The sequence below is a fragment of the Lactuca virosa genome, chromosome 8 (assembly GCF_052849685.1).
Source record: "Lactuca virosa cultivar CGN04683 chromosome 8, Lactuca_virosa_CGN04683_v6, whole genome shotgun sequence".
NCBI lineage: Eukaryota > Viridiplantae > Streptophyta > Magnoliopsida > Asterales > Asteraceae > Lactuca > Lactuca virosa.
The window spans coordinates 227,601,600-227,627,986 of NC_136433.1; the positions used below are offsets into that span (position 1 = coordinate 227,601,600).

Consider the following 26,387-nt stretch of genomic DNA (forward strand, 5'->3'; position numbering starts at 1 on the left):
AGATGTGTTGAAGGAGAAAGATGCTTTTGAGGAACTTGAAGCTGGCAGCCAAGTCGCTGACTGAGACAGTTAATCAGTTGATTGACACTGTTCATCAGGTGAGAATCATATCTTTTTTATTTATAATGCTTTAGAATTTGTATGAGGGGTAAAATAGTAATTTTGTTTGATTTCGATTTTCAGGTGAAGGAGGATGAAAAAGCCGAACAGGCGACCCGGCCATCAAGAGTCGCTGATGCGGTCAAACATCAGGCGACCCGGCCAGAACAGATGGCGTGAGGCATTGGATCGACTTCTTGAAACAAATAACTTCCCAGAGTTCACGGGCCGGGTTTGCCCCGCTCCATGTGAAGGTTCATGTGTGTTGGGTATAATTGAAAACCCGGTCTCCATCAAAAGCATTGAATGCTCAATCATAGACAAAGCCTTTGAAGAAGGATGGATGGTGCCCAGACCCCCCCTCAATCATAGACAAAGCCATAGTAAATATTCATTATAATTTATATGAATGAGTGGTCTGTGGATAATCAATCGTGTTTTATTAGTTAGGACTTACCTTAAGCTGTGGTCTGTGTTTTATGCTGCACGCAGCTGCAAGAAAGCCTTTAGTAGCAGCTATAGATGGGCCTGCTTTTGGTGGTGGACTAGAGATAGCACTGGTAAGAAACATGATTCACCTTCACCTTCCTTTCATTTCAAATGACAACTCTTTTTTTTAATGCTTGAATTTGTTTGTTAGGCATGTCATGCACGCATATCCACACCTACCTCACAACTTGGCTTGACAGAACTGCAATACGGGATCATTCCTGGATATGGAGGTGACATTTTTTCACACACACACACACACATATATATATATATATATATATATATATATATATATATATATATATATATATATATATATATATATATATATAACCTTTCAGTATGATCCATACATAATAGCTACCATCTGAACCAGGCACTCAGAGTCTTCCACGCCTTGTTGGCCTTCCTAAGGCTCTGGAGATGATACTGGTATGCTACATATGTTTATTGCTTCTTTAATCATGTGTTAGATGAACTGATCCCACTCACTCTCTCCCTCTCTCTCTCTCTCAAATAATAGATGTCAAAAGGAGTAAATGAGAAGGATGCATTTAGTATGTCCCTTGTTGATGCTGTAGCCCCTGTTGATGAACTAATTAGAAGTGCATCTAGATGGGGTTTGGATATTTCAGAAGCTAGAAAACCATGGATTCGTAGCCTTTACAGAACCGACAGACTAGAAGCATTAAAAGAAGCAAGGTTAATACTCAACACGGCGAGAGACGAAGCACAAAAACAGAACCCAAATGTGAGTCATCCATTAATTTGCATCGATGTCATTGAAGAGGGTATAGTTTCTGGTGCTCGTATTGGACTATGGACGGTACATTGCACTCATTTCTTCTATTGTTTTGAATGTGATGAATGGATGGATGCTGAAAAAGTTCTGGTGGCAGGAAGCAGAGGCCTTGAATGAACTCCGGCAATCTGAAACTTGTAAAAGTTTGGTCCACATATTCTTTGCTTGATATAACACTTCCAAGGTTTGGAGTTTGGTCTGGACACCTTTCTTATACTAACAGTTAATGTTGATGTGATCATGACTTGTTAAAAACAGTTACAGATTTCAGGTATAACTGATATGGGGTTGCAGCCAAGGATGGTAAATAGAGTTGGTGTTATTGGTCCGGGGTCAATAGCAATAGCAACAGCTTTTATCCTTGCTAACTTTCATGTAATATTTAAGGAGGATGATGAGAATTCTCTGGAGGCTGCACTCGGTGAAATCAAAGGTGAGTCATGATATGAGCTTAAAAAGTATGGTCACAACTCACAACTCTTACTTGGTTATCTTCATCTTCAGCCAATTTGCACAACCATCTTATGGCAGGGAAAATGACCAAGGAGAAGCTTGAAAGAACTGTATATCTGTTGAAAGGTGTACTCAGTTATGATAGCTTCAAACATGTGGATTTAGTTGTAGAGGTGAGTGTGAGTCCCAACTATATAATTCATCTGTTACAACAAGGGTTTTGGCAGATAAGTCCCTGAAAAAGGTAAAGTTTTTTAAATATTATTTTTGCTACTTTTCTTTTAATTACAAAAAAATATATATTATTTGTTGTGTTGGCACTTGGCAGGCCCTGTTAACAATATTGTTGTTATGAGACTGGTGAGTTCAAGTTCAGGAGAGCTACGAAACGATGGCATGCACCCAATGACTACTCTATAAATGTTGCCACTGTTAACGCTACTCAGGTATAACCAAGGGTATTTTGGTCTTTTAATAAATAACTTTGACTAACCTTTTTAATTTCCATAACAAGTGCTATTGGCTACTAGAGGTGGCCATCTGGTTTACCTTGAAATTGATGATGGTGTTTTAGTAGAAAAAAAGCACGCAGAACTGAAATATGATATCTCATGTCTTGACATAAACCCCATTGGTGAAAATCCAAATTATAGTAATCTTGCTGCAGTTGGGATGTGGACTGTATTAGTGTCAAGATATTTTCACTACCCGATTTAAATCTAATCACTGAAGAACATCTAGGTGGCGAAATAATACCACATTCTGTTCTTCTTTGTGCCTTTGAAGGGGTATGATTCTCATCTCATCTTCATCTTTATCTTCATCTATGAGGGCAAATTTGTAAAAAATGTTTAATGTTTAATTACAGATACCTTAGTTGTTGTGTGCACTTGGGGATGGACATCTTTTGAACTTTTTACTCAACACAAGCACAGGGGAATTAACAGACAGGAAAAAAGTGTCACCAGTCAAGATATTTTCACTACCCGATTTAAATCTAATCACTGAAGAACATCTAGGTGGCGAAATAATACCACATTCTGTTCTTCTTTGTGCCTTTGAAGGGGTATGATTCTCATCTCATCTTCATCTTTATCTTCATCTATGAGGGCAAATTTGTAAAAAATGTTTAATGTTTAATTACAGATACCTTAGTTGTTGTGTGCACTTGGGGATGGACATCTTTTGAACTTTTTACTCAACACAAGCACAGGGGAATTAACAGACAGGAAAAAAGTGTCACTTGGGAAAGAACTAAGAATGTTGTCATAAGCTGCAAGAGATGCTGGAGACCTTAGAGAAGCTAAGGACAAACTGGAGAAGTGAGTTGAAGAGTTGACATGGAGATTAGAGTTTGAAAAGCATTTGAGGGTATATTTTTTTTTTATATTTCTTGTATCTAATTAGTTTGTAAATTTTTGTTACAACTTCTATTGATTTGTTTTATCTTTCCATGGAACGATTATTTGTATGACATTAAATTTTATGCAATGGATTGTATTTTTTGTATATGATATTTTATTTTCTATTATGATACATTAAATACAAATTTAATTTGAAAATTAGTAAATCTATAAATAATATTTTTTTTAAAAATTTAAAATTATGATACGCAAAAATGTGTGTCGTCTTCATTTATGACATGACCTTTCTTGACAGGGGCTTTGATGATACGCAATGCGAGTCGTAAATGCGCGTCGTAAGGTTACGACATGCAAATGCGTGTCATCTTCCTTTATGACAGGGCCTTCCTTGATACGCAATGCGTGTCGTAAACGCGGGTCGTAAATGCGTGTCGTAATTGCGCGTCGTAAATAGACGACGCGCAAAAGCGTGTCGTCTCTCGTTATGACAGGGCCTTTCTTGACATGCATTTGCGCGTCGTCTGAGCGTTTTACGACACGCAATGTGCGTCGTAAAAGGCTGTTTTTCTAGTAGTGGTCGGCGTCAGTGATGGTGCTTTGAGTTGGTTTGTTCCGGAAGATGTTGCACCGGAACAACACAAAATTAAGATCGAACTTGGTCAAGATCTTCCTTCCGAATTTGGAAATTTTGGTGATCCTTTTCCGAGACGAGACTTCTTTTTGAGGAAGTGCGTTCTTGGAATAAAAGGTCTTCAATATTTCGCGTTCAGTCCGGATGATCATTTGAGGATCATCTTCCGGATGGAGAGGAGCGAACTTTATATAGTACTTGCTGTAGGGAGAGGGAGGCAAATCAATCTGGTCCGAGTCTTGGTTCAGAAGATCATAGTACATAAACGGTACTATATCCAAATCGTGTATGATTCCTTCACGGTACAGAGGAGAGAGACCTAGCATCGGATTGGGATTGTCTTTGAGGGCTTGAATCCGGATGCTTTCCTCATGTGTTTGATTGATTTCTTCTTGGGACCAATCAAATTTTTGCTTGGGTGGAGGTCCGGAGTGATGAACTTGATGATCTTACGAAATAGGCTTCTTGCCCTTGTGTTTCTGTTTTCGGAGGGCGGAGAGGATGTGTTGCATGTTTTCGTCAACAACAAACTTCGGAGGAGAGGAAGTCAGGGGCTCTTCCAGAATATCATCCGGCTTCCGGAGTGGAGAGCCTTCATCTATAGGAGCAATCTTCGGACAGGAAGTTGGAGGTAGCATTGATGTTGTGGCTCGGAAGGCATCAACCGTTAATTTGGTTTTAGCCTTAGCCTCTTTTATGCTTCTGTGAAGAACATCAGCCAGGGTAGATGGCCAAGAGACTGCTGACCAAATTCTTTGCTCTTCCTCCATTAGCACTTTAGCAGGATATTTCCTTGGAGCTTGAAGTCCTACTACTCCGTTCTTAACATACACATCTTCTTCATCACTTTCATCATCATCATTATCATTGTCACGACTACCTGGAGAACCTGAAAGGATTTGTAAAGAGTCATCATAGTTTTCATCTCGGAGTCTGAACTCCGAGACACGTTTCCAAGGTTGAGTTCTTGAACTGGGTCCTTCTCCCCCTCTTGTAACGGAAGGCCCGACAACCGGTGCAAGGATATATGATTCCTTTAGGTCCGAAAACTTGTCAAACACCTTTTGAAAACTGGTGTTGAGCTGTAGAGTCAGGGCAACATAAACATCAGCTCTGGGAGCCTGAGCTTTGAGATGATCAAATAACTTGGAGAGAATGGAGAGCATCTCGTCGAACTAGTGATTCGGAACATCTACGATGTTCCAGCATGCCCTGAGTAGCTTGATGAGAACCTGCTGCATGAAGAGATTCATCTCATCCTTTTTCTTAATCGCCTACTCCATCCTTTGAATTTGTTTCTCATGACGAACATGAGTTTGCTTAACCATTTCATTGGTGGCCCCAATCATGTCGTCATGGACCTTGAGCATTGTAGTGATGGTGTCAAGGTAGTGATCCAAGCTATCATTGTACTTCTTTTCAACTTCAGTCGAAGAGAGATAAGCTGATCAAGTTGAGCTTCACGTTCAACAATCGTTGGTCCGGACTTGTTGGTTTTGGACAGAGATTGGAGGATTGCATCAAGCTTGGAATCCAGTCCGGAAACCTTTGCATCAAGTTTGGTATTGTGTCGGGTCACAGAAGACCCAATGGCATCAACTTTCTTCATAGTGTCAGAGACATTATCTCAGAGTTCCAGAAGGGCAGACGGATCGATGTAATTTCATGCAGAAGATCCGGTGTCCGAAGTGGAAGTATGAGACTTGTTCTTGTCATCCTCTTGGTTGACTGGCGGTTCAGATGTGCCAGGATGGGTTGTATCAGCGTTGACATTCTTGGGAGTGGATTCAGTTTCACCTTCAAGATTGACCTGGACTTAATCGTCTATACAAACTTCTTCGTCAACCGGTTTCAAAGAGGATGATGAGAGTCCGAAGTCGAAATCCGGCCTTGATGAGGATGGCTTAGTATTAAAGGGAAATGAGGAGAACAGCTTGAAAGAAGAAATTGAAGCCCCTTCATCATCGAACATGACTTCATCGGAAAGTTCTTCATTTGGATCTGGGTGCATAGAATCATGGAGATGAGTCTTTGGCGTTTCTCCGGAAGCAAACTCCAGATCTATGATTTCATCAGTAGGGACAACGAAAGGCAGGTTGCTCTGAATAGCCCTATTTCTCATCGAGATGAGAGTTGCTTCGACCTGAGACCTGGTGAGTTCTAGATGTTTTGTAGAAGCCCTGTCAACAAAATCTTCCCAAAAAGGATCGTTAACACCTGGTCGTCCTGTACCCTTACCGAGTATCAGACCAGTTGAGGCACCTAAGGTTGGAGGGACTACTCCATCCTCGGAATACTTGGGGTCCGGAACAGGGGTTTCAGACCGTGCTTGTGTAGAAACAAATGGGTTTTCAAATGAGACTCGTGGGTTTGTTCCATGGGGGCAAGGAACTTTGTTCAACACCAACAACACTGTTAGGAATAAAACCCTAATTGAGATTTGATGAACAAGATGCGGAAAATAAGAACAAACACAAATATGAAGATTAGGTCGAATGATCTCTCGATTTATTGAATTGTGAGGAACAAATTACACTTAAGAATAAGAAGCTAATACTACAAGAAACCACACAACGTGGCCGCTACATTTTTCCTCACTCTTAACCCTAATAATGAATAAAACATGACTATTTATAGGGAAAAGGCAAGTCTTGGGCTTTTAACCTACACTTCATCAAGGGGCCCATTGCCATCATCCATGGAGTGCTTTGAAACCCTACATTCTCCCCCTCAAAGTATGGAATGGATGACAATGCTTTAACTTCCAAAACAAGCATCTAGCAAATAAAAAGATCTTGCAACGAGGAATAGATGAAGCAATCCACGAATCTTGATTCTTCAATAGTCTTCAAACACGGGCTCTAGGATATATAAATCAAGCACTAAAGTAATGTCTTTAAACTTCATTTTCGAATGTAATCCCAAAAAAATCTTCATGAAAACAAAACCCGCCATAAAAACTCATTTCAGAACAAAGAAACCAAATCACTTCTTGTCATTGAAGAGCTCCCCCTCCAAGTCACAATGATCTTCAAATAAGCTAATTATATAAGCCACCAAAAATTATCATGTAACAACCCAGATTTTAAGATTCGTCACGACACTTGATCGAGAAAATACTAGAAGTCGGAGATATAACAAGTCCTTAGATGAGCTCGATGAAGAACTTCTACCGTAAAGGATACTTCTCTATAAAAACTTTAGTAGAGCTCGATGAAGAACTTCTATTGTAAAAGCTACCTTCATAATTCTACCACAAGCTTTATCAAAAATCTTCAACTTTGAAAAGTCACAAATCCAATTTCGAATGACCATACCAAATTCTCCCCCGATTTATAATAAAAAACATGATTATAAAACCTTCAAATGGTCATGAGAATGATCTTGAATGGATAAAAATTTACTAAGCTCCCCCGCGACAAAATGATATACACAATGAAGTATAAAATCCAAAAAAGTCGTGAAAACTTTGACGTTATCACGAAAAACGACTTTCCGAACCGCCAAGACTTGATGGAATCTTTATTTTTCTGTTCACGGAAAAAATATGTGCTTTAAAAATCCAAAACTGTTCACCGGCCCTCAAATTTGTAAAATTTTCTGAATATTGGGTAGAAACTGTCACTTGCTGAAAGACAGGGGCTGGAATGGTAATTCAGCATCAATATACCCCTTTATTTGTAACAAAATCTGGAAATGGTCCAAAACTGCCAAGGCATGAAAACAACATGGACTAAAAGTCTCAATTCGCTGAAGTTGCAGGGATCAAAAATGAAACTTTACTATCTTCTTCCCAATATAGCGTCTGTTTAAAAGAACGAACGACGAATCGGCAAATTAAAACACGTGAACTACGAACCAATCAACACAATAACTCCGATCAAAGCACAAATACTAGTTGGTCGTTCGTCCCGTGTTCACTCCGAATCTTAGTCAATTTTGACTTTACATACTTTGACCAACAGTTCGTCCATCCTGATTAAGTTTCAATTTCAAATTCATTCATTCCGATCATTACAATTCTGATTGCGAATCCAATTTTATTGGTTCCGATTGATTTAAGCCCCTATTACAAAACCCATTACACTGCGAACCAAGAGTATGTGAAGCACCAAATTGCGAGACTATTCAATTGAAACTCCTAGAAGCCAATTTAAGCCTGAACGTCGTTTTTCATTTATTTGAACAAACCTGATAGCCTTTCGATAACATTCATAGATGAGAGTATCGTTCTCAGATTCCAATTTTGACTTTTCTGTTTGACCAATGTTCATCCGTTCGTTAACAGTTTATCACATGACTTCAAAGATTTTCTTTCAACAAACATACAATCGCTACTTCCAAAGATTGATCACAACAATATCATCGAAAATTTCATGTTCAATACGAATTATTCAAATCGACTTTAAGAATATGAAAAAGAAATTTGATGAAAAGTATAGTCTTGGATTAAAACAAACTCAAATCGATTCATCAATATTGATGAAGACATATCAATATCCTTAGCCGATAGTGATATAAGCAGCGATTATAAATTTTGATTGACATTGAGAGAACGTAATCGATACGCAAAGCAATTGACGCCCACAATAACTCGAGTATAATATTAGGGCAAAAAAAATGAACAGTGACGGAATAATTGGGCCAAAACAAACGTGAATTCGAGACAGATCCAATTGGCTTAAAACAAAGAAATAAAATCAATTGATTCGGGATTAAGCAAACGATGAACAGAAAAACGAATTCATATTAAAAAGAATACCAGATGAATAGTGGAAGAACACCATAAATCTCCATGAACAGTAGTAAAAAAAAACTTTGATTCCAAACCGCCAAAACACCAATAATCTTCAATAACTTGTGCAGAAAATCACCAAATCAAGAACCGATACTTCAAAAAAAATAGATCTTCAAAGACCCGCTCTGATACCTCTTGTTAGGAATAAAAACCTAATTGAGATTTGATGAACAAGATGCAGAAAATAAGAACAAACACAAATATGAAGATTAGGTCGAATGATCTCTCGATTTATTGAATTGTGAGGAACAAATTACACTTAAGAATAAGAAGCTAATACTACAAGAAACCACACAACGTGGCCGCTACATTTCGCCTCACTCTTAACCCTAATAATGAATAATACATGACTATTTATAGGGAAAAGACAAGTCTTGGGCTTTTAACCTACACTTCATCAAGGGGCCCATTGCCATCATCCATGGAGTGCTTTGAAACCCTACAAACACCTTGTTAGGAAGGTGAGGGTGGATTGTGTGGAGACTCCCATGTGTGTGTGCTTGTGATTTTGAAGCTCCGTAGGGTACTTCGAAAGAGTGGGTAGGTGGGGTAGGAGGATGGCCAGAGTCAGCCGTAATGTCCTTGGATCCATCCTGTTGAGAGGAGGAACCGACTTTGGTTCTCTTTTTAGCTTTTGGCTTTGAGGGAGATGATTTCCTCTTGGTAGATTTCTTCTTCTTGCCACCTGAAGGAACAATCTTGGCCGCTTCCAGAGTGGACTTAACAGGGACCGGGGCAGATTGTGTAGGGCGATACACCATCGAGGTCTCCACATGATGGTTCAAATGAATGGATCCGGAAGGAAGGATGGCTAGCATATGTTCCGGTAAACGTCTAATTGGTCCGAAGGAAGTTTGGTCCGGAATACGATAATGTCTAACAGTTTTGAAAGAAAGAAATACCTCTCTCGGAATCGCATCCACCGGAATTGGTTCGAACAGCTCACGGTATAGTTGTTGGAGCGGCAGGGCCCAAAATCTAGGGCTTGAAATCTCGTTTGGCTTCCGTTTGATGGCGAACTTCTGAAAGTCTTGCCACAAGACTTCAGGAAGATCGACGACATTGCTCTTGCCGGAGAAGATATTGTATACCACATACAACCAATATTTGCTAAGAGTATCCGTACCTCCATGTTTGTCAGATAAACCCCTACCAATGAAGTGCATCAGGATGGTCCAAAGGCCTGAGACGACTGAACTTCTTGTCTTTGTATTCTTGACCATAGCTAATGTGAGTGAGAAACTGTTGAAATTCTTCTGCAGTGGGTTCTTGTACCTTGATGTCTGAAGGGTTTTCTTCGATTCCAATCGCCTTGAGAAACGTGGACTTGTGAACAGGTACTATGCGATCACCATTTATCTTCGTCTCGAGAACATCGTTCCCGATCTTGATCCGTTCGAATGCTGTGTGAAGAAGACGAAGTGGGATTGGTGGGTCTGGTATCTTCGTAAATGGAATGGCGATGGGATGATGAGTAATGAACTCAATCGTAACTTGAATTGGCTCGTCGAAATCCATGGTGTCAAGAGAGAACAGTTGCGTCGTGTCTCTGAGAAAGGGTTCATTTTACTGTGAAGACGATGATCCCTTTGAAGATTTCTTTTTCGCAGCAGTTTTGGGAACTTTAGGCGCGATTTGAGGGATTTCAGGAGCGGTTTGAGTGACCTCAGGAGTGGTTTGAGTGAGTTCAGGAGCGGTTTGAGTGACTTCATGAGCGGTTTGAGTGATTTTGGAAGGAGATGAAGGCGCCATTATTGCAGAAGATGAGTGCTTGAAGAACACAATTGTAGAGAAAGAAGAAGAAGAATTGTAGCTTTTTGTGCGCGTAAAGGGTAAATGAGGGTTTGAGGAGGGTTTTTATAGGTTAATGAAACGGGTCGGGTTGGAGGCGTAATGATGAAACCCGAAAATGGAAATGGATCGCATTAAATATGTTGTCGTATTTGGGCGAGTTGACCTGCTGTGAATAAAGATTCCAATGGTTTGAAGTGCAAAATAGAAATCGTCATTTGTGAGATTTGATGTTTGCTTTACGGAGACATGCAACATGGAGCGAGTTTCGAGGGTGAAAAGATAATCATCATTAAAAAGTAACCGTTTAAAAACATTTCACCTTAAAAACCTTTTGGACTTCATCATGTGACTCGATTTTAGAACCATAGGGTTCCAGAATGTTTTTGAAAACAATTTTATATCATGAAGAGTCCTGGAAGAAAATGAGTGATCTCGGAACATGAGAAAGGACCGAGATAGATTCCGGAATGAAGCAATTGAGTCATAAGGTCCGGATTGAATTTTTTAAGGATTCCGGAGCTAAAGGTCCGGAGAAAACAATTTGATGAAATTATGGAGCAAAGTTCTGAAGAGATTTCGGAAAAAAAAATTTATGAAATTCCGGAGTGAGTTTTGAAATGATTCCGGAGTGAATTTTTTTTTATGAAATTCCGGAGCAAGGCTTTGAAGTTGGACAAAGAATGAGAGTTCAATATCGTTCCAGACTTGAATTCCGGGATGATCTTATGAATTAAGTTTCGGGGTGAGATTAGTACCAATGTGACTATATTGGTCATGAACTTCATATGATGAGATGAGATGTACAACTTAAAACTACAAGAGGTGGTTAGATAAAAAGACACGTAAAATGAACCTATTTATTCCAAGAGGAAATTGTTCCGAGATGAGAGAAATTTTTTAACTCCGGAACTAATCTTCTTTCTGATGTTGCCATCAGAGAGTACAAACCTCTTGAAAGAACTGAGGATTATGCATCATCATACCCATTTTGTTCAAAAAACCATTGAATTTGGTTTCGTCTAATGCCTTAATAAAGACATCAGCAATTTCATCGTCAGATGGATCAAAAATAAGTTCGATGTTACCATTTAAAACATGATCTTTAATGATATGGTACTGTATGTCGATGTGCTTCGTCATAGAGTGTTGAATTAGATTGTGTGAGATTGCAATGGCATTTTAAGAATCACAATAGATTGAGATTTTTTGAAACCGGTAACCATAATCCAAGAGCTGTGATTTCATCCAAAGAACTTGAGATGTGCAGCTAGCAGCAGCAATGTATTCCGCTTCTGCTGTTGAAAGTGCAATGTAGTTCTGCTTCTTAGATGACCAGCTGACCAATCGACCATGCACCTAAAAATTGTCAGCCACCAGATATGCTTTTTCTGTCCAATTGAAGACCGACAAAGTTTGAATCGGAATATGCTTGAAGGAGGAAACTCTCATTTGCTGGATACTAAATTCCGAGATTCTTTGTACCTTTGAGGTATCATAATATTTGCTTAACGGCCAAGAGATGAGACATCTTTGGATTGACTTGAAATCTGACACAAAAAACATGTTGAAAACATGATGTCCGGACGACTTTGTGTAAGGTAGAGTAGTTATCCAATCATTCCCCTGTACTTCTTATCATCAATTGCAACACCGGATGGGTCCGAAAAAATTTTGTGTCCGATACCCATACGTACCTTGGCAGAGGCACATGTGTCCATCGAGTACTTTTTGAGAAGTTCCGAGATGTACTTCTCTTGGTGAATGAAAATTCCTCTGTTGGTCTGTTTGACTTGGAGACCTAGGCAGAAGCTTAGTTCACGATTCATACTCATTTGAAATCGACTAACCATTAACTTAGCAAAGTCAACAACCATTGATGAATCGGTGGATCAAAAAATGATGTCGTCAACATAAATTTGGACAAGCATGAGAAGTTTTCCATTTGACCTTCAGAACAGAGTAGGACATAGCCGAGCCCCTGGTTGGATGCATCGCAGTATACGACGAAGTCTTCTGTCCATTCGGGGAGGGACAGTATCGGTGCGGTGCATAAGGCTCGTTTTAGTTTTTGGAACGCTTTCTCGTGCCTCTCTTCCCAGTCAAAGCCCACGCCTTTCTGGGTTAATGTTGTAAGGGGTTTCGCAATTCGAGAGAAGTTCTGTATGAATCTGCGGTAGTAGCCATCGAGGCCTAAAAATTGACGAATTTTCGTACCCGTCTTCGGTGCTGACCAGTTCTCGATGGCTTTAATTTTGGAAGGGTCCACATGGATTCCTTCTGCGCTAACTACGTGTCCTAAGAATTCGATTCTTCGGATCCAAAATTCGCACTTAGAGGACTTCGCATAGAGCTTCTCTGATCGTAAGGTTCCTAGGACTCGTCGTAAATGATCGCTATGTTCCTCCTTACTGCGAGAGTAGATAAGTATGTCATCGATGAAAACGATGACGAACTGATCCAAGTAAGGACGGCATACCCTATTCATTAAGTCCATGAATACTGCGGGCGCATTGGTCAATCCGAATTGCATCACTACGAACTCGTAGTGTCCGTAACGAGTTCGGAAAGCTGTCTTCGGAACATCTTCCTCCAGTACTCGTAACTGGTGATACTCGGACCTCAGATCAATCTTGGAAAAGTAACTCGCCCCTGGAATTAAGTCGATGCTGAATTCGACTTGACGTTGGGGAGGTAAACCCGGTAGATCTTCTGGAAAGACGTCGGGGAAGTCGCGTACTACGGGAAGGTCTTTTAGGTCTTTGGTTTTCTGGTTCACATCGACTACGTGTGCAAGGAATGCACGATATTCCTTACGCAAGTACTTCTGGGCTTGAATACTTGAGATGATACGAAGGCTCGTACTGGGTTTGTCTCCGTAGATCAACAAGGTTTCGTTATTCGGTAAGTTCAGGCGTACTGCCTTTTCGAAGCACAGAATATCGGTACGATGGAGACTCAACCAGTCCATGCCCACAATGACATCGAAACTCTTGATCGATACGGGTATAAGGTCGATTGGAAATGAATGATTGTGTAGTGTGAGGGTACAACCTAAGTAAATCTCGTTAGAACTCTCTGTCTTTCCGTTAGCCATTTCTACGACGAAGGTTTCTTTTAGTGCTTGCGGTGCTTGATTAAGTAAGTGTTTAAATTTTTGGTTTACGAAGCTCCTCTCTGCCCCACTATCAAATAGGATACAAGCATAAGAGTTATTGAGAAGGAACGTACCCGTGACTACTGTGGGGCCTGCCACGGCTTCACTGTGGCCAATAGCAAGTAGTCTTCCTGCTCCTCCCGTATTCCCAGTTTTCGGACATTTTCTTTTGAAATGCCCTGTCTCGCCACATCTGTAGCAGGCCTGGCTTACTCCTGTACCGGGAACCTGGGTGATGAGTTTGGGTGGTGCTCTGCAAAACCGGACAGTATGGCCCTTCCGATTACAGTTGGTGCAGTGCATTTCCCGGCAGGGGCCGTTATGATGGAAATTGCACTTGGTGCACTTGGGTAGGGTCCCTGCATATGGTTTGGCTGGTACAGGGACAACAGGGGTGGTGGCAGCATGGACAGCCATGGTCTGTTGGTTCTTGGAAGAGGGTTGAGCTGATTTGCCCTTCTTTCCGTCCCAACGTTTTCTCTTGTTACCAGCTTCTTTGGTTGGTCCGGAGGTAGCCGTTGCAGTTGTGGTTTGAGTAGAAGGAACATCATGATCAATAAGCCTTTGGGCCAATTCCTTGGCACTATCAAAGGTCGCAGGGTGTGATGCTAGAACGTTCCCTCGATACGGGGGTACCAGACCCCAGATGTATCTTTCGACTTTCTTGCTTTCAGTGGGGACCAGGTTAGGACATAGCGTCACCAGGTCGCAGAAGCTAGCTGTATAAGTCACTATGTCGGAACCCTTCATCTTAAGGTTCCATAGTTCCTCTTCGAGTTTTTGAATTTTGCCCCTCGGGCAGTACTCCCTTGTCATTAGGTCCTTCAGTGTATCCCAACCCATGGCGTTAACTTCTACCAGTGAGAGTGATTTGACATGGCCATTCCACCACGTCAGGGCCCTTTCGGTGAAGGTGCAAGCAGCGAACTTTATTTTGCTTCCTTCAGGGCATGAGCACATCTCGAAGATTGCTTCCGTTCTTTCGATCCATTGGGACAGTGCAATGATCCCTCCGGTTCCGTTGAAGTATGTAGGTTTGCAGCTGATGAAATCTTTATAGGTACACTCCCGTGCACGTGGATGGATTTCACCATGGCTAGAGTTGGTGCCAGTCCCCGTTCCACTAACGCCACCTGAGTTTACTTGGGCCATGGCTGCGGTCACAGATGCGGTGACAGCTGCCTGAAACATCACCGCATCGAACTGCGGAGGGGGTGGTGGTGGTGGAGTTTTATTTGCAGGTCTGCCCCTGGTCGGACGAGGACGAGGAGGCATCTTTTACTGAAAGTTGATAGGGATGATAACCATAGTAAGAATCAACTATAAGTATGATGAGAGTGTTTCATGGACTAAATCACCATAGTCCTACTATCAGATAGAGGTATAACAATAGAATAGGGAAACACAAGGTAAATACTTTCCCATAGATTAGATTGTTGGGTTTTGAGCATTCTAACACTCCTAAGTGTACATGCAACCCTAAATACCTTGGATCTATGTTTTCTCTATTATACATGCAAATATGATTATCCAAGGTATTATCCTAACTAGCATATCAAAACATTGATACTAGGATACTAAAATAGATAGAATACATACCTTGTTATTGTTGCTTGACTCCATGAAGCTTGAGAGCCTAGTGCCCCAAGTGTGACACCTCAAATGGTTCACACAACATCATGAACTCTTCGAATAACCATGAGAAGAAGACATACATGTTTAAATTGGCTAGCCCTCAAAGTATGTATCACTAGTGCCAATTTCTTGAACTAAAGGGGTTCTTATATAGTGTGGCTATTAGGGTTACACCATGTAACTCATGACTTTACCCATTCCTTATGCTCCATGGGTTTTAACCTCCATGGAGTATCCATGGATCACCACATGGGTTAAACCCAATCATAAAGGAATCTTGGATCATAAGCCCACATATATAAGAATGAATGATTTACACAATCAATCCCCATATATTTAATTAGTCTCTTTTTGATCACTAAATTAAGTCCAAATTAATTCTTGATCAATACTAATTAAATAACATGATTTCATATTAATATATTAGAACTTATAATATATTAATATGTCACAAAATGTCTTTTCCTCATAAACGGTCTATCCAAATGTTCCGATGCCATGCAACCCAAATGGACCATGCCGAGTCGGGTCAAGTACATACCAATTATAGTTATGGACTTAGACACTAATCCAATAGTCTCCCACTTGGATAAGTCTAAAACTATTATTGCGTATGACTTCAGGAACCAACTGGCAATCGTAGCTCTCAAAAGCCGCTGTCGAACTCTGACCTTGTAGATGAACTCTGACCTTTGTTAATGACTTGTCCATTAGATAAGGGATCATATATTCCTCCATTCTAGATATCATATGGACTGAGACATGGATTATAATCATTCTCTCTGTCCATTTGTTGTTTCCCGATTTCCGATTTATGACGATTGACTAATTGAACAAATCAAATCAGTCCAGGCCCGGCCGAGCACTTACATTTGTCATCACCAAATCATCGAGGGGCCCACAGATATCGCTTTTATCCCGAAGGTAAAAGGAATGGATAAACTTCGACTCATATGGCTTGTTCTACTACTTGTTGAATCATACACAAAGGCACGTTTTATAACACCGAGTTACTGAATGCGTTTTCGTGCAATCAATGTACAACCAACTCATAGTAACAACTCATATCTCTAGGTTTGAAGAATATAAGATATTATCGTCTCATGATCACTCGTGATAAAATCCATGAAGTGATTCCAATGAGCGCGGGTTGAATCCAATACTCAGAACTTATGAGCACTCATGAGTGTTGTAGCCCCTTGTCCAACATCTTAGACCTCTACAAGCCAACCCATGACAGTCTTGATTCATATCTACTTCCAACATATGACCGACTGTGGATAGTTTGAATAACTTAGTCAATCAGGAAGAACGACCTAGTTATTCTAGAAGTCAAAACATGCAAAATGAAACACAATAATAATAGAATCTAATATGGTATCAAAACCTATGAACATAAATAAAACACCTTTTATTTATTACCATATGATTACACATTGTTCATTGTATACTGTTTCAGCTATCAACTTTATTCTTGAATTTAAAACAATAGTTGTCCCATGCTCCAAGCATGTACACTATGTTTTCTAAACACTAGTCATGCCATACACCAAGTATGCATACTATGTTTGTCTATGATCTTCACTTTGTGAATTAGATCAATTGAACATAACTCCAATGATCCTCTTTCACAGTCCCAAATCCTTACTGCAAATGCAAGAATTCCAAATTCATGCTATTTACTGAAATCTGTTAGATTCTAAACTTATATGCATTGATCCTCCTGTAATGATTATGCACAGAGTCAGAAAGATCTGACAACAACCATTACAGAGCATTCCAAGGAGATCAACTCCTTGGAAACATCCTTCATGCATTAAGTTTCCTAATCTTACACAGATTGAATAATTTCCAACTTTGAAACATTTCCTTATTCCATTTTGACTATCACCTCTGAACAAGAGTTGCCTCCTTACAGATTATGTCAATATGGTCCTTCCAGAATTAACACTATACTTCCAACTGTCCTTGAGCAATCAATCTTTGGTAAACCTTAGATTGTCCTCGACAATTGCTTAATCCTTTTAGTCATATCCAGTTCTAGACCTTTTCCCTTCTTAATGCCCCAGGCATTTGGAAAATTTTAGAAAGGATAAATATAGCACATGTAATCGATCCTATATCCGAAGCATATGGGACTCGAGTCATGATGTCTCACATAAAGACTAAACCAGTCTTTTGCTATAACATTTCTGTTTCTATTTGCCAAGTTCTCATAATTCAGATTATGAAAAGGGATGCCGTAATCATAATCGAATTTTAGAACGCAAATAATGGACCCATATATAGAATTTCCTTATGTTGAGTCATTCCAACATGAAATTCATATATATATCCTTGACTAAATACGACTTAAAACCTCAATCTAAGCTTTTAGAATTGAAATGAAGTATAGTTTTCTCTCCCTTAATTATAGCAAAACAACTTTTTCAACCCCTGCAGCCTCACGAATTGAAACTTTTGTTTTCTATAATTAACATTGCTAACTTGCAACCTTTATCATAATTATCATGCTCCCACTAACATGATGATTATTAGCATAACACTTATGCTCCCACTAGCTTTGACATGTAATCAGAAATCAACTGGACTTCTAGAAATCAATACTTTATTGACTTTCTTACCAAAGTTCAGATTTCTGATACTAGATTGCTTTGATAAAACTTTATCAATATCATACACCTTATCTTAGATAGCTCACAGGTGTGTCTAAACAATTTTAAGAACTATGAAAAGGGATATCGTAATCATAGTCTCGATTGTTTAGACCTTTACCACTTCTCACAAGTCCATGTTAGTGTGCTGGTTAACCACACACGCTCCACTAACGATTTTGAGAATGCAAATATCACAATTGCTATCTAGCTAAAATCTACTTAGTGAAAATGTTTCCTCACCATCATTTTCATGAATCGGAGAGAAACCTTATGACACTTAGATTTTATGGTGTATGAGTTCCTATCCATATGAATTTTGTCAAAACCATAATCACAAGACAAGGTTACTGACAAATCCACACTTATATGGATTAAACTTGTGCAATCTTAAATTCTTGCCATTTGGCAGCTCAAGGGCCTGCCATTGCTTCCAAGTAGCTGTGCAACCAATTGAGAACTCTCAGAACTCCTATTCAAAGCCAACTTGAATAGGCACATACATGTCGACACGACAGGTTATAAACCTCAAGTCGTGTGCTAGTGAAGAACTTCAGATTTTATTCTTGATTAGTTCTTGAGACTTTCAAGATCTTTAAGACTCCCACTGTCTTCTTGACATATAAGACTCTCTTGTCAAATATTCAAGAGATAGTGTGGATTCTAATCAAGATAAACACTTCACACAATTGGCCTTAGTTGGTCTTTGTTTTATCCATAACATTACAACTTACCAATTTCAAATGTACAACAGTAGAAAACTTTTACTCTTACATTTGACAAGTGTTCTAAACCCTTATAAGACACGTCACTTAAGTTACAATTTTAGAGTATAACTCCAAGAATTGTTTTTGGAACGAAGTATGAATCATCTTCTTGATTTAACCATTTCAACAAATCATAACTCCTCTTCTTAGCCATCAGAATGCACTTAGAGGATGAATTGTGATAAGGTCTCTTAATCATTAAGATGATTACATAACATGATACTAAAGTACTCTCTCATCTTTTCAGATTTAAGAAACTTTTATCTTTCTGCCCAAGTTGATTCTTCTCATCCGTTCTGCCATACATTGAGACTTTTCCAATGCTTCAGAATTATACTTAAACTTATAAGTATAACCATATTTGCTAAACTTTAGCAAGTCATGACGAATAGTCTTATCGATCTTTGTGGTGGACTTAATCAGTGCACAAGAATGTGTACTCGATCCCTTAGTCCTTTACTTGACTCAGACAGCCATGCGAACAAGTAATTAGTCTTAATTTTCCAATGCTTGAAAGTTCTCATTCATCATACTATACACCTTGCATGATTCCAAGTTTCTATCCAACTGAAACTTGGGTGATGAGAATCTTTCCTTATTTGGTAAATTTAGACACTACCACAAATGAAAGAATCAAATTCATATTTCCACTCTTGCTCTTAATGGAATCTTATAAGCAACAAAAATTTTCACAAATGCCATTGTAAGGATATTTTTTTAAAATAAATAAAATCAATTTTTTTTTCTTTTATTTTAAAACTTTGCGGAAAAACTATCCTTACAATGCAAAAGCACATGAAAACTTTGTTGTTATCTAATCCTATGCAATATATCATAACTCCTAAGATGTAGCTCAAGAATCCGATCTTCAAACTATGCGATAGAAATCCATCTATGCCATCAGATTCAACATATTCTTTCTTTAAGTTTCTTCACTTTTTCTTTGATTCTTAAAACATCAACATGTGACCCAGTCACATCATGTATAAAGAATCTCAGAATAGAAACTTAGCAGAGTTAGATAGTGGACTTTACCCGAAGTAGAGTCAAACTTATTGACTTTAATATCCTTAGGTAAATTTGGCAGCTTCGCAACTAATGCCCCTTTCTTTGGCAATGGACCCTTGATAATGGGACTATCTCAGACTTAGCCTCTCTCTTTACCATTTGGTCAACCGAGTTGACTATGGGCGATCCCTTTCCATTGGGAAGAGAGAGCTTTACTGGATATCCAATGTCATCATTGTCAATGTCCATAAAGTTTTAGGAAGTTGATCTTAGCAAATAGATAAGATCATTAAGGGTCTTGTCATAGTCTGTTTCATAGGAGTCCCAAAGGAACTCACTATGTGACTTAGAAAGTGATTGATCATCAGCTTCCTCTAGACTTTGACACCCAACTCTCCCGGCTTGTCAATATGTGACTACATCTCCAAGATGTGATCACACATAGACCTTTGCTTGCCAATAGGGCTTGAGTGACCTTAAACTTTTCAGGAACTTGTGGGTTAGGGAGAATAATTGGAGGAGGTGAAAGAAGTATGATTTCCATGGGACATCATCTTCATTTAGGAAAGCTTGTCTCAAGAGATTTGGGAAGATCATAGATGTCTGAACTTAGACATCTTTTGGGAGATATTCAAGTTAGTTGATTTAGAGTCCTTAATATAACACCCAATATGAAATATTAAGGCTAGGACCCAATAACCTATTTATAACTGGAAGAGGGATGCCGTAATCCAAGTTATAAAATAGTTAAAGGTAGGTAAATGACGATTTACCAATTTCCACCATAGAAAAACGAAATATAATTAAGTTTTAATTGGATTTGAAACTCCTAGATCTTTTGAGATACATTGAACTTTCAATGGCATGTTTGAATCTCGATTGTGCCCTCTCAAGTTTGTGACTGGGATGCCGAGGATCACAAACAAGGTGTGAATAACCATACAAATTGACTTGGTACCCTCAACAATATTACCTAATCGATGTGCCGGTTAACCACACACGCTCCACCGATCTATAATAAAGTTAAGTTACCCTTTGCCACTCTTACTAGTCCATGTTAGTGTGCCGGTTAACCACACACGCTCCACTAACGACTTGGTAAGGTACAAAGTGTAATTTTATGGGCTAGCACCAATTTCACATTTTTCTAAGTAATTAAGAATTGGGAATTTATAAATGTTTAGTTACTTAGTATTTATCATTAATACTTTTAATGAAGGGAGAATTATGGTCTTTGTCCTACCCGTTCGGCTAACGACCCTCCACCAGTCAAGGAAGCGGTGGGTGAGAGTGGACACCCATTAAACTGCCATTTTATAGGCAGTAACCTTATACCCCCCTTATAGACCGGCTTCGTGAATGAGGCCTACTAACGGTAAGATTGACTTTATCTTATACATATCTATATAATTAAAATTATAATAATAGTATAAGGGTTTGAATTTTAACTTTTAAAATTCTAAGGGCTAACTTGGAATTAAAGTATTCATAAGTGAAACTTTTCAAATTCCAAAACTTGAGGGCAAGTTTTGAAACTATTCAAAACTAATTAATTCCATAACTTATGTGTTTAAATTAGTTTTAATTAAAAAACTCTTCAAGTTCCATAACTTGAGGACAAGTTATGGAAGACTTTAAACTAATAAAAGAATGTAACTTTTCTTTATTTTATAACTTATGGAATTAATTAAGGTTACACATTTTATTACTTAATGAAGTGACTCTTGAACCTCCATAACTTGAGGACAAGACTCTTCATTTTTTGTAACCATTGCCAACTTTTATAAGTTTTATGAAACTTAAATGTGACTTTTCATATAACTTGAGGACAAGTTACAAAAACACATTTTAGAATCAACTCTTAGATTAAAATGGATTGAAAACACATAATCAATTAACTTTTCTATTAATCTAAGCAACTCATAAGAACAAGATAATTCAAATCAAACTTTTTCATGTAATTAGCCTAATCACTAAACTAATACAAAACATGAATCTATTGACAATTATCTTTGAAATTGGATTTAGCATGAACATTACCACATCAAAAACAAGTTTATAAGTTAAAAAACAGCTAAGGGTAATATTCCTAGTCCATTTCTAGCCAAAAAAGTCGAATTTATGCTGTCTGGGGGTCCAACTCGCCGAGTGCATGAACCAACTCGGCGAGTTGGATCGTTTTGATCACTTTTTAGGCATGGACTCGCCGAGTCTCCTGATGGACTCGCCGAGTCTGACGATCAGACAGCAAACAGCTTTGTTTTTTTAAGCAGTTTTGCAAGTATAACAAGAAAACAAGCCTAGGCTCTGATACCACTGTTGGGTTTTGAGCATTCTAACACTCCTAAGTGTACATGCAACCCTAAATACCTTGGATCTATGTTTTCTCTATTATACATGCAAATATGATTATCCAAGGTATTATCCTAACTAGCATATCAAACCATTGATACTAGGATACTAAAATAGATAGAATACATACCTTGTTATTGTTGCTTGACTCCATGAAGCTTGAGAGCCTAGTGCCCCAAGTGTGACACCTCAAATGGTTCACACAACATCATGAACTCTTGGAATAACCATGAGAAGAAGACATACATGTTCAAATTGGCTATCCCTCAAAGTATGTATCACTAGTGCCAATTTCTTGAACTAAAGGGGTTCTTATATAGTGTGGCTATTAGGGTTACACCATGTAACTCATGACTTTACCCATTCCTTATGCTCCATGGGTTTTAACCTCCATGGAGTATCCATGGATCACCACATGGGTTAAACCCAATCATAAAGGAATCTTGGATCATAAGCCCACATATATAAGAATGAATGATTTACACAATCAATCCCCATATATTTAATTAGTCTCTTTTTGATCACTAAATTAAGTCCAAATTAATTCTTGATCAATACTAATTAAATAACATGATTTCATATTAATATATTAGAACCTATAATATATTAATATGTCACAAAATGTCTTTTCCTCATAAACGGTCTATCCAAATGTTCCGATGCCATGCAACCCAAATGGACCATGCCGAGTCGGGTCAAGTACATACCAATTATAGTTATGGACTTAGACACTAATCCAACATAGATAACTGCCAATATTACTGGTATTAATGATGTAAAATGAGTTCGGGGAAAAATGACCTAACAGTAGGTCTTACATCAAACCATAAGTGAAAATGTTGGCAGCCTAGAAACCTAGTTAGAGTACTTTAAAAGATGGGAATATTTTACAGACAAGTGAAACAGAGACACTGAAGAGAAAGGCTATTCCTTTAAGAAGAGAAAGGATGAGCAGATAATCTCCTACTGGCGACGGGCACCCCTTGGGCAAACCCTTAAGTCAGGCAGTTGGCGTTCCATGTCGAGTAGGCGCCGCTCGTACACTCGCTGGCGTACGCGATGCTCTATGACTTCAGCCCAAGTCTCAGCTAGCGCCTGAAGTAGAGACTCGCGGTCTCCTCGAGCCCTCTCGTTAGCATCTTCCAGACGGTGGATGTTGACATTAATCATCCTTACGTTGGCATCCAGCTCTGCAATTCGGTTAAGGGTGGTTCTACCCTGAATTTTATTTCGAGCAACTCTGCGGACCAGAATAGGCAGGACTCTGTCCGCTGTGCTTCCTTCGCTCACGTTGTAGAAACCTTGGTCTCCATTGTATGGGATGGGTTGGTCTTGTTCCTGACTCCATGTCTCCAAGATTTCCACCCACAGAGGTGTCGGGCCTCGAAAAGTTGGGCGTTGGTTAGGGTTTGGAACTACTGGGGGTAGGTTGTTGACTTCTGGTTCGGAGTCAGAGCTATCCGAAAAGCCTTCCGCACAGTGATCATCCAAAGGGATTGGATGATTCTCTTCTGGCTTATCATCGAGCCAGCCACCATTTCCTTGGTTGGGATAGTACGGATCGCCGGGGAGATGGAAGCCAGCCATGTTATCTACGCGAGAATGGGGAAAAAAATAGTTAATAGACGTACTAATCTAAGATAATTATAAGATGATCGTTATTAGTTGATTCAATACTTGCATAGTGCATACCAATTACATGCAACCAAAACAGGATAGACCTTCGAATAAGTGACCCTAACTCTAAATCCACAACCAATCAAGGAACAGGAAATAAAGCAAAGATCACAGATTCTAAGTCTATAGCGCCTTAGTCACATGTAACCTTAGAGTATCCACTTAGCAACTATTGCCCTACTAGTAACGACCTTTTTAGTTCTCACATATGTAATTTGTAGTAACGCAGAATACTCCTATAGTATTCTGTTCTAATGTTCTTGTTGTAGTAGTGTTGGTAAGTTTTTAGACATGTTGCAACACTACAATCATCCTTAGGCACATGCTAGTCACTCCTCAGAAAATATAGTTGATCAGGCTATATCCTCTTAGGTTTGACTATATGTCTCTAAGCCTAATTGTGTTGTTTAACAATCGTAATACTTTTGTTCTGTTCTAGTATGATACTGACCTTGGTATGAATAGATGTATATGTATACTTAGTTAAATATTTTATTATTTAAAAGTATATATTCTTGGTCAGAGTGTTTTAATCCCGTTGCGTTTATAGTTCGTATATCTTTTATGGGTTGATATACTTGATTCACTATAAACAGTGCTCTGATACCAATCTGTCACACCCCAAAACCGGAACGGCGGAAACGTTCTGGGGTGGAGGACGTCATGTATAGTATCACAACAATGCATAATAGTAAAGACAAGCAACAACATCCATTGCATTAATATAATAATTGTAATACAAGCGTGTTCTGTATAGTTTGTAAGACACTATAGTCAAAATAAAAGATGAGTCTTGTATGTGCTCCATCTTCTCAAAAGCTTCATCTGTACCTGTCTACTGATGACCTGAGAATACAAGTTATTTTGAAAGGGTTTATCAACATAAAGCTGGTGAGTTCATAAGTATTTAGTGTCATTTCTTGTATAAAAATGTTTGTAACAACGAATTGTAGTAACTGATTTCAAATGTTTGTAAATAGTATACTCCCTAGAAAATCCTATATTTTCCAGTAAAATGTAGTCTTCTACCAAGACCTGATTGTTTGTATGTTTGTTCTTTCGTAAATGTAAGAGTTTTCCCAGTGAAACTATTAGTATGAAAATATAGTTTTAGACTTCACTCATGTAAGGTAATTACAAAATAAATGTAATAGGGGAAAATGATGTTTTACCCCAGCAGTATCACTGCTGACTAATAGTGATGAAAATACAGACTCCAGGTAGTATTAAATGTACAATACACCTCGGGGAGTCCGTTTTACCTTTAATTATTAATTGGTTTATTAAAGGTTTGAATGTGAACTCGTATGTAACCATGCTGATCGACGGCTGAATAACTGATGACCCTCCAGGTCATATGTAGTGAGGTAACATTCTGTCACCCTTGGCCTTTCGGCTGGGACTGTAGCTAGCAGTCGGGATGTGGGATTGTCTGTCCCGTATAGATCTATACACACAATGCCCGCTCTCCCTCCAGGAGACTCTGGTTACAAAGTGATACCACGATGAAGTGTCGTATCGAGAAATAGTATGTCACATTCGGTTTATGGTATTCAAAAGGTTGTATAGTATGTCATAGTGTAGTGATGTTCTCTCTTTACTAGTATATAGTATGTTCCTGTATAGTGTATAGTATGTTCTCTTGTATAGGGTATAGTACATATTGTTTCTCACTGTAGTACTCATATAGCGACTCGTGAATGTACTGACTCTTGTATGTATCTTTGTAATAGTAGTAACGAGTAGTAATCCCTTAACTATACCTATTATAGTTACATAGTAATGTGGCTTGTATGCCTTTGCTACACAAAGGCATTGAACTGAAGTGAAAGCTTTTATATCCAACATATATATATATATATATATATATATATATATATATATATATATATATATATATATATATATATATATATATATATATATATATATATGATATATAACTAAGAGTTGAACGACATTCGGACAAATAACAGGATACCCTAAGTCCACAACCAAACAAGGAACATGAAATAAGGTGAGCTATCAGTCCTAAGTCCTTCAAGTCTTACTTATATAAATATATTAGTGTAGATATGAGTTTGAAAACAATGCAAATTTAAAAGAGTTTGGAAACAGTTTTAGTATCTAAAAGTTTAATAAAAGGTTTTGAAACGCTTGAAAACCATAAATTTGATAGTAACTTGAAAGTAGTAGTAAATCTTTCTGTTTGTCCTAGTTATTAATCACATGTGATTAGGGAAATAACTAGAATGTTTCAACTTGTATTCCCCCCCCCATAAAAGCATTTAAAATCATTTCAAAGGTTGATTGAGGGGTATGAACTTACCTGTTAGTGAGTGATGCGACGGTAGGATCTGTTTAGGAGGTTGAGTGTCAATTGTGGACTTGAGCACAAACGAATCCTATTAACCATACTATGACATATGTATGTATACAATTTGTGTTTGTAACAGCTAATTAATGAATTGGGACCACTTTAGGGACTAGTAAACACTTATATTGAAGTGTTACAATCATATATGATTGTATATAAGGGGTGTATGGCTATACAAGGGAGTGTATGGTCAAAATACACCATATTGGTGTGTATGCGGCCAGGGTGTGCGGCCAGGGTGTGTGTGCGGCTGCACACTCCCTATGAAGTGTGTCAAAATGTGTTTTAAGGCCTTAGAACCCATCTAGGAAGGTTTCTCACTTCATGTTC

At 38.7% G+C, this 26,387-nt stretch overlaps 1 protein-coding gene and 1 long non-coding RNA gene across 2 annotated transcripts; both read left to right on the forward strand.

The window, feature by feature from the left end:
* Positions 1–1,114: 1,114 nt before the first annotated feature.
* Positions 1,115–1,837, forward strand: LOC145131301 (glyoxysomal fatty acid beta-oxidation multifunctional protein MFP-a-like). The gene is made up of 2 exons (XM_079066013.1): positions 1,115–1,417; positions 1,652–1,837. The coding sequence occupies exons 1-2, from the start codon at positions 1,115–1,117 to the stop codon at positions 1,835–1,837; spliced, it is 489 nt and encodes a 162-aa protein (XP_078922139.1).
* Positions 1,838–2,362: 525 nt separating this feature from the next.
* On the forward strand, positions 2,363–3,069 carry LOC145128924 (uncharacterized). The gene is made up of 3 exons (XR_013717173.1): positions 2,363–2,634; positions 2,715–2,912; positions 2,993–3,069. It is a non-coding gene; the product is annotated as an uncharacterized LOC145128924 (long non-coding RNA).
* The last annotated feature ends 23,318 nt before the right edge of the window (positions 3,070–26,387 follow it).